The 9,704-nt window shown below is 36.0% G+C and overlaps 1 protein-coding gene across 1 annotated transcript; it reads right to left on the reverse strand.

The window, feature by feature from the left end:
* Window positions 1-5,618: 5,618 nt before the first annotated feature.
* On the reverse strand, window positions 5,619-7,857 carry LOC106339057 (probable poly(ADP-ribose) glycohydrolase 2). The gene is made up of 9 exons (XM_013777886.1): window positions 7,842-7,857; window positions 7,252-7,310; window positions 7,047-7,150; window positions 6,762-6,855; window positions 6,476-6,580; window positions 6,279-6,397; window positions 5,842-6,208; window positions 5,709-5,771; window positions 5,619-5,645 (listed from the first exon to the last, which is right to left on the reverse strand). The coding sequence occupies exons 1-9, from the start codon at window positions 7,855-7,857 to the stop codon at window positions 5,619-5,621; spliced, it is 954 nt and encodes a 317-aa protein (XP_013633340.1).
* Window positions 7,858-9,704: the final 1,847 nt, after the last annotated feature.

Below are 9,704 nucleotides of genomic sequence, written 5' to 3' on the forward strand. Positions count from 1 at the left end.
TGGTGGAGAAAGCTTGTTGAGCGGCTGCCTCGGACTCCGTGCCTGGGCGGAAGAGAGTGAGGTTATGAGCTAAGAAAAGAAGCCAAGCTTTGTTCTTATACTAAACCTCTCTGTAGAATATTCCACTAGCTTCCTCCAGAGCTCTCCTACATTCATTTCGTGCAAACCTAACTTTTCAATCACCTAATACTCTATATAACATGCTTTCTTAAGGTCTTGAAATAGTGATGTTGTTTCAATGAGTTAGGCATTCTAATAACCTGCTTGACATTTTGAAAAGCTTGAGGCCAAATGTGTTGTATGACATCAAGGGTCCTGACTGGAGATAGTATAATTATGTTAGTAAGAACATACAGATTTTTTTACATATGATTTTTTTAAACATTGTCGGACACAATGACGAAAGTTATACTATACTATATATGAATCATACTAGAATAGAATAATGCACTTGATTTATATGTTGAGTAGTAAGCTATCGTGTATTCGGATTTTGCAATTCCCTGTTTCTATAATAGCTATTATTTTGCTATAATATTGAATACATGTTTGGGTTAATGAAGGTTCACACGCATGCATGTATTGACATGGCTTTTTTTACTACCTCTGTTTTTTAAAGATAGATTTTTAGTGTTTTTACACATATTAAGAAAACACATTAAATTATTATTGTTTTTTATAATTATCAGCTTCCGATACCTTTCAACCAATAACAATTCGATAAACTCAATTAAAATTTTCAAAGTTTATAATTTCTACATAAAAATGTAAAAATTATATCTTTGTAAAATATATTTTCTAAAAACTTTTATCCTAATTGAAAGGAGTGAGTATTATACTATTCTATTTACCGAATAGTGTATTATCTCTTTCTCACTCTGTCAATCTCTCTCTCACTCTGTCAATCTCTCTCTCTCTCTAAAACCAAAATAGGGGCCCACATCTATATTGTAAAAGTATAAAATACAAGCAAATAATGATAAATTAGAAGAAATAGAAAAACTTTTGAGTCGTTAGAAAGATAAAAGAAAAAAAAAAAAACTTATATAAAAATAAGATTTACTTATATCAAATGCAGACAATAATTTTGAACTTTTATTAGTGTATTTTCATTTTTTTCAATACAATGTACATATAAATAATGTTAATTATATAAAAAAAAATTAAAATGAGGCCTTTGAAAGTGGGGGCCGTAGTCCCAGGTTTCACTATGCTCTATTCAGGGACGCCCCTGCACACACACACACACTCACACTCTCTCTCTAAAACCAAAATAGGGGCCCACATCTATATTATAAAAGTATAAAATACAAGCAAAAATGATAAATTAGAAGAAATAGAAAAACTTTTGAATCCTCAGAGAGATAAAAGAAAAATAAAAATAAAAATAAAAACTTATATAAAAATAAGATTTACTTATGTCAAACGCAGATCTCACGATAATTTTGAACTTTTATTAGTGTTTTTTTTTTCAATACAATGTACATATAAATAATGCTAATTATATAAAAACAATTAAAATGAAGCTTTTGAAAGTGGAGGCCGTAGGCCCAGGTTTTACTATGCTCTGTTCAGGGACGCCCCTGCACACACACACGCACTCACACTCTCTCTCACTCTCACTCTCACTATCTCTTTCTCTCTCTGTCAATCTCTCTTACACTCACTCTCACTCTCTCTCTCTCTCACAATCTCTCTCTCTCTCTCTCTCTCTCTCTCTCATAGACACTTAAAATTATATCATTGATATGGTTCGTTTTTTATACTGTTTATTTAAAAATATAATACAGTGTAATACATTACTTCTGCTTAATGTCACTACAAAAAGGGATTTGATAGCATAATATAATATCATTGTTTTATTTCTGATTTTAGTTTATACTAATAACACTTAATTAACGCTCTTTTGAAAAATTAGTGAGTGGAAGCAGAAAATTACTATACCGCTAATACTTGGCTGAAAATCAGACTTCATCGCCAAATACATAATTTAAGCGATTTCAATAAAGCTATCAATGACATAAGATAGCATTTTTCATACGCTAATAAAATTCATTTTTCAATTATTATACTTCAAACACTAAAACTCTAAACCTAAACTATACGCCAAATAATACACTTAAATTTTATATCTAACACAATTGTAATTTTTAAACGTATTTAGTTTTATAACTTTAACTTTATAACTAATTCTTAATATTTATACTTAATAATTAATTTTACAATTTATAAATCTTAAATTCAAAATTAAACTCCAAACCCTATATCTAAACTCCAAACTCTATCCCCCAAACCCCAATACTTTACTTCAAACCCTATACTATACCACAAACCATAAATCTAAACACTAAAACTAATATTTTCAAACTTAAACACCAAATCTTAACACATAAACTACAAATCAAATATTTTCAAATTTTATTCTCAAAATTTTGTGGCTATAGCAATTTGAAACCCTAAACTTTTTAAAAAATTCTAAACTCTAAACATAAGACTTAAAACTCTAATCTTTTCACACTATAACCTCAAATCTTAAATTTACACTACTCAAAATTGAATCTTTTAAATTTTCAATCAAAATTTATACCCTAAACATTCATTAAAATCATAAACTCTAAATACAAACTTTAAAACTCTATTATAAATATATGCCTCCTTCAACCTAAATTATACCCAAACCATATACCATACATTAATCAGAAACCTTTATATTTAAATTCAAACTTCTTATATTCCAAACTCCAAAACATTTTATATTTTCAATTAATTAACCTTAACACTATAAATAAAATTCTTTTTTAAACTCCAAACCTTAAACTTAACCATATATCCTTTAATTAACTCTAAACCCCAAACTTTATATTTTCCAAACTTTAACCCTAAATCACCAAAGTAAATCACAAATACTTTTGGTTATATATTTTAAATTATATATTTTTTATCTGAAAATAAGTTTCAAATGATGAAACCAAATTATTTAATTATATTAATATAGCTTTTAAAACATAATTATAAAATATTGCATACAATTGATTTTTATAAAATTACTTTACATAATCCCCTTTTGTAAGGTTTACAAAGGAAAATTATGATATTTTAAAAATGTTATCAGTTTTTTTTTTAAATTTTAGAATACTAAAAACATAAATTTACATTAAACATACAATTATATTTAACAAAATATATTGATCTCAAATATAAATAATTCTATAATTATATTTTCAAATTTAAGTTTTATTTATTTGAAAATATAGTTTCTCATTAGATTGGGAATATAATTATCGTACTATATTTGAAATCGTAGTTGCGAAAAAGAAAATAAGTTGCATTTCAAATTTAAAATCATAAATAGGATAATTTCATGATCATCCCTATCTTTTTTTTTTACTGGTGTTTTTTTATAGATTTTATACAATTTTTTGTTCTTTTAGTCTCCGCAGCTAAAACTTGTAGCCCAAGTTTTGCTTTAATGTAAGGAATTAGAAGAACAGTCCAGTCCAATCTTGTTGATTGGGATAGAATCGTAAATAAAGCTGTCAGATAACTTAGATAAGTACACAAGTTAAAAATGTGCAGTGCGCGCGTGGACTTAAGTTGACTAAAGAGAATCTCCTGAGATTTACTTACACTAAAGATAATTCTCTGAGATTCACTTTTAGCTTTAGTTATGTTCAAACTTATATTATTATTACCGTTTAACAATGCGAAGATAACTACGGATTAACAAAGAAAAAGGAAATTAGCATTTTAGGTGGTCCGTGTAGGAATAGGTCAATGAAATAGCTATATAAACTGAGTCCCTTTCTCACCCTCCTTTCTCATTAGCATCTTCTTATTTGCTTGTTTATTATATTTCTCCTGAGAGATTTTGATTCACCGCCGAGAAAAGAAAAGAAAAGAAACTCAGAAAATTTTGAGAGGAAGATGGCGACCAATGATGATGATGCTAACAAACTCAGCGAGGGATGCTTTGATCTTTTTGCGGCGTTGCTTCTCGCTTGCGGTGACGATGAAACAAGAGCGAAACAAGGACAAGAAGTGCAAGAGAGAAACATGATCATGATCGAGACTATTACTAGTGCTGCCACCAACACTTTCTTGCTAGGCAAGCGAAAGATTGAAGATGATGATCAAGAAAACACTGCTTCTTCTTCTTCTTCTTCTTCTTCGTCCAAGAGGCGTCGTGTGGAGTCTAGCGAGGAACCCATCAGAGCAGAACCTATTAGAGAAATCAAACCTCCGGTTAAGAAAAGAAAGAGACCGGTTAAAAGAAAGGCGCCGGTTAGAAAGGAACCGGTTAGAAGAGAACCACCGGTGGTGACTCCGGGATGGGTGATTGACCTAATGAAGACAAGCAAAGGTCGTGAGGGGGATGCGAAGATGATATTTGAGAAGGCGATGACGAAGACCGATCTGACATCAAACCAAGGACGTCTCTTGATGCCATTTAACCAAATGGCTGATATGCACTTCTTGACCGAGGCAGAGTGGAAGATCCTAGAGGAGCATCACAAACACAAGGGAGATGTTAAAAAAGGAGTTAACGTTGATGAGAAAATGAAAGGAGTTGATGTCATCTTGTTACGTCGTAATGGTAATAACAAGGGATGGGAGCTTAACCTGAGGATATGGGAGATGAGTTCTAGTTTCAACTACGCCTTGTGTACTGGTTGGAACCAGGTTGTCCGCGATAACGACCTCCACACGAACCAGACTATTACCCTCTGGTCCTTCCATTCCCGTGATGGGACTCTCTACTTTGCTTTCGATCTTCCCACTCACGATGAACAAGGTATGGCTCTAGCTCTGGTTCCAGTTACATCTTCATCCATGGATATGGTTGAAATCTCTGAGGAGAATCCGTTTGCGTGTGAAGAGGCAAACAGGAGACTTTATCAATTTATAAGGAGTAGCAGAACTCCTCGCGTTTGTGTTCAAATCATAACAAATGATTCTTCTGGCAACCTCAACCTACTCGAGGGTGGTTTGGATCTAAACAGAACACCACCTGAAGAGTGCACTGAGATGGATTCTGATCTTGAGGCTGTACAAGAGACTCATCATATTAGGAGTACCTCACTCGCGTCCCTCACTGAGACCTCACAGGAATTCCTCACTGAGCCCTCGCTAGTATCCTGGAGGTTCCTGGAGGGAAAACAGCTGTGCTCTATGTGACTTAAATCTTTAATTTGTATTATTCTAAACCATTAGCTCTCTATTGGCCGCGTCATGCAAGTAGTTTATTTCTTAGTTAGGCATTCAAAAGGTTTTTTTATTGTTTTGGATTTTTTGGTACACTACTACTCTTGGAGTGTTATAGCTTCCTTAAACGGATGATAGACAATGTTTATTTTTGGCAGTTTGTATTTCAGTAATCATTAAATAGATGCTTTGACCAGGATGATGAACAAATTAATTACACAAGGAGAGATAATCCTACGTAGCAGCAAAGAAACAACACTTGATGAGTGACAGTTAAACTGACTTCATTGTAAGCTTTTACTCAATTGGTGGAAGAGAGTGAGAGGTTATGAGCCAAAAGAAGAAGCCAAGCTTTGTTCTTCTACTAAACCTCTCTATAGAATATTCCACTAGCTTACTCCACAGTTCTCCTACATTCATTTCTTGCAGACCTGATTGACAACCTGAAAAGCTCATACTATATATAGATAACATGCTTTCTTAAGGTGTTGAGATAGTCTAATAACCTGATTGACTTTTTGCAAGGCTTGGAGTCCAAATGTGTAGTACGACATGAATGGTCTTCCAGACTGTGGAGAAAGTAGATTGAGAGTGTTATAGAATGATAACTATTTTTTACAAGAGAATAGAGAAGCATACCTGTGAAATGGTAAGCCACTGAAGCATGATCTTTACTTCTGGATCGCCTCCAAACACACCACAACCCCAGTTCCCTGTAGCTACACCAATCTTCTTCTCTTCATGATCAATACACAATCTCTCCGAGCATTCTACAACTTGGCTCCCTGAAGCTGATGATGGAAGAGTACCCGCTTGATGTTTACACTGATGCAAGTATCCAGTAAAAGCCTTGTTAACCTCCCGAAGGAGGCCATCAGGTTTGTACTGTCTCCTTCCTGGCCGAGGAATGGCATCTATAGCTACAACTCTAGTTCTTCGCCTCATGTACCTTTCTAGTTCCTTGTTGTTTAAGTAATCACCAGCAAATTGGAAGGAAGATCCAAACCTGAACCATGTTTTATTGAACTTATTATAACAATAAAATTATTATATCTAATTAATTGGTAGTTAATTACCCTGTGTATAGTGTAAATCTTTCAGCACCAACAATCTCAATTGCTTCATTTTTATCCATACGAGGCAAGAATAACATTCCAGCTATGAGTTCTGGATTCATCATGAATCTTATTTCTTCCTATATAGAAAGGTGTCTTCAGTACATTATATCATCATATTCAGAATAACATGAAAGAAGGTAGTAACATTTTCAGACCTGTAGACATCCATGACGAAGAGTAAGACCTCCAAAATATTCATCAGCAAACTCTACCTCAAGAGTTTCACCGGGTTGGTCTTCTATAACTCCAGTGGAGTGAACCTACTCTCCAGTAAAGACATGAGTCAAGAGAATGGAGTTGGAAGTAAAGAACACTTAACATGTTGCTATGTATTAGGACATCCATATTGGAATTGGAAGGAATCTTAGGTAATATATAATTTACATATCACCAAATGGTTTTACGTTGGAAATCCATCCATCTAACGTAACATAACTTTACCTGAACGGAACAAAGCGGGGTGGTGGATTTGGCCCAGTACTCAGCCTCAGGATAAGAGACATAGGTCGGATTGTACTCCAGAGGAAGAACTTTCCTTTCAAATGAAACAAAGCCTCTTGGCATACATTGACATACCCTTTCAAAGTAATGGACAATGCACCTTATTTTGCTTTCTTGTTTCATGCACTGACGTGTATACAGAGACCTGAAAACACACAAAAGAAGGATTTGTAACTTTGGGAAGTGTAATTGTTACTTGTGAGGATAAGGATGGAGCCAACATACCAAAACAGTTCATCAAAGTTGATTCCTTGAAGATGCTTTAAGCGTCTGCCAACTTCAGGGAACAGACAAAAGAAGGAACATGCAAGAAGAGCTGCAATCAACTCCTACACAAGACCAAAAGATAATACCGAATCATGAGAAATGCAACATAGCACATGCATATTATTAGCTTACTACTCATCTTTTTGACTCAGTGAGAACATACCTGGCTAAGAAACACAATCCCAGCTTCTTGTGGACCTAATAAACGAAGCCCGGAAGTAACTGTTGGACCAATATGTTATTGGTTATATGTGAAAACGAAATGGGCCATTGGGCCAATCATCTAATAAGCCTTTGAGGCATGATGATTAATGAATCGAAGGAGAGAAAGTCCCACATCGGGGAGAACTGGAACAAATGAGGCGTATATATATGTACTCACTCTAACTCTTGTTCAAATAGCGCACATGAGAGGATAGGCTCGCCCCCAACGCGCGCGCCGCCGCCGTTCGGCCGGCCCGGGTCTTGGTCTTTGGTTTTTGGTTTCCAGCCCGATAAAAATATTTTATTTTGGACCAAGTTAAGCTCGACGTTTTGCCATTTAATTCCCGAAAAACGACATGCATTTTATTTTAAACAACACGTAGTTCGTTTAAAAACAACACGCTGTCTCTCTTCTTGACGATAAGTTTAAACGAGAAAAGATCTTGCGGAGGAAGTTTCGTAACGCCTCGCCTCCGAGATCCTCGCGAGATTTCCGCGCACGTGCGGCATCAGTTACGGAAAGTGGCTCGTCTTCTCTTCTTTATAAACTCGTCTCCTCCTTCATTTCTCAAAAAGTTTTTACGCAACCAAAAATCACCAGATCCCTTAACGTAAGTCTAGAGAGTGTTTCGTAGAGTTTATAGTTCGATAGGGCGATCACGAGTGAGGCATGATTCGTCTGCCATGGTTGTATCATGGGACTCTATATTCGTACAGTCCCGTCTCACTAACGGAGCGAATATTTTGAGTTAAGGAAATAGATCATATCTCGACTCCATGTCTCTTTGCGAATACGATTTCTTATCGTTCTTGTATTCGTCTTTTACATTCGTTTATTTCCTTAACATCGCTTTTATTCTATCGTTTATGTCAGTCCGATTTTCCGGCTTTTACAATCTTAACTCAGAATCGCTTTATGTCTAAAGCACGAATCGGGTTGAAGAACGATTTATAAAAACGGGTTTTGGAACCGAGTTTGCGATTTGCTTTCGAGCACTTCCGCGAAACGTTTATTCTTATTTCATAACGGGGTTTGCAATTTGCTTTCCAGAACTTCCGCGAAACGTTTGTTCTTATTTCATAACCGTGTTTGCGATTTGCTTTTTAGCACTTCCGCGAAACGTTTATTGTTTATTTCATGACGCTTTGCGGATTGCATTCTAGCATTTTTCGCAAAACGTTTTTGATACATACTTAAAACGTTATATACATGAATCGTTTCAGTAACCGCTTTCTTAAGCGAGTTTGTGAAGCATTCTAAGTCTATCAAAATGTTTTCTGCGAATGCTCAAAACGTTTTCTTAAGACTTATATCGATATGATTTGGTACAAACACCAAAAATGAACATTGATTTTAAACTATTATTTTTCTTTAAAATAATATGTTATTTGTTGAATGGAGTACTGATTCGTCTTCATGGTTTTCTCTACAGGAAAAACAATGACGAACGATAACAACACACCTATTGACACAACAGATGTCTATCAGACTCCACTCAACGTTGCAGCAACTGATGCAACCGTGACAAACGTTGGAAACATCACAGCATCAACAACAAGCACTATCCTCCCTGCGGGAAATGCTGCTGATGAAACCACTCGCCGTAGCCTATTCGGTGCTGGTCTTTATCAGACGGGTTCAGTATCAGCAACTGCAAGTGGTCCGGTGGCAGTTCAAACTCCTCCGGCTGTACCTAGCTTGTTTACTCAAGGGCTGATGCCAGACAAGTTTGATGGCAAAGGCTTCAAAACATGGCAGAAGAAGATGATGTTCTTTTTGACAACGATGAAACTGGACAAGTTCATCCAGGAGGACAAGCCCCTGATTCCGTACGGGATTGATGATGTTCACAGTCTTGCAACTGTTGACATATGGGTGCATTCCGACTTCATCTGCAAAGGTTACATTTTGGGTCGTCTCATTGACCCATTGTACCGTGTCTACTGTGAGATCCCCACAGCGAAAGAGCTATGGAGATCACTGGACAAGAAGTACAGAGGTGAGGACGCTGGCTGCCAGAAGTATGTGGTCTCTAAGTTCCACGACTTCAAAATGGTGGATTAAAAGCCCATCATGGATCAGGTGGAAGCGCTTCAGCTCATTTGCCATGAAATCGCTGCTGAAGGAATGTCCATCTGCGAGACATTCACAACTCTCAGCTTCATTGAAAAGCTTCCTCCAAGCTATGCGGATTTCAAGAACTACTTGAAGCACAAGAAGAAGAAGATGGGGCTCGAGGAGCTCATCATGAGGCTTCAGATGGAATCCAGAAACCGAATTGCTGACAAGGTCACTGCTAAGGAGCACAGTGTCAACATGGCTGAGCACAAAGGCAAAGGAAAGGCACACGCCCATTCTCCTGCCAAGCCTTCCAAAACTGATGCAGCCCTGAAGGCTTCTGGAAAAAACTT

This window comes from Brassica oleracea, chromosome C4 (assembly GCF_000695525.1).
Source record: "Brassica oleracea var. oleracea cultivar TO1000 chromosome C4, BOL, whole genome shotgun sequence".
In the NCBI taxonomy this organism is placed as follows: Eukaryota; Viridiplantae; Streptophyta; class Magnoliopsida; order Brassicales; family Brassicaceae; genus Brassica; species Brassica oleracea.

Bases quoted from the DNA above. Each gene is read 5' to 3' on its own strand.
- LOC106339057 (XM_013777886.1), bottom strand. The intron at 7,151-7,251 runs GTATGTTCTCAC...GGTCTTGTGTAG, and splicing joins GGATTGTGTTTCTTAGCCAG to GAGTTGATTGCAGCTCTTCT. The intron at 6,398-6,475 runs GTCTGAAAATGT...CTTTCTATATAG, and splicing joins TTCGTCATGGATGTCTACAG to GAAGAAATAAGATTCATGAT.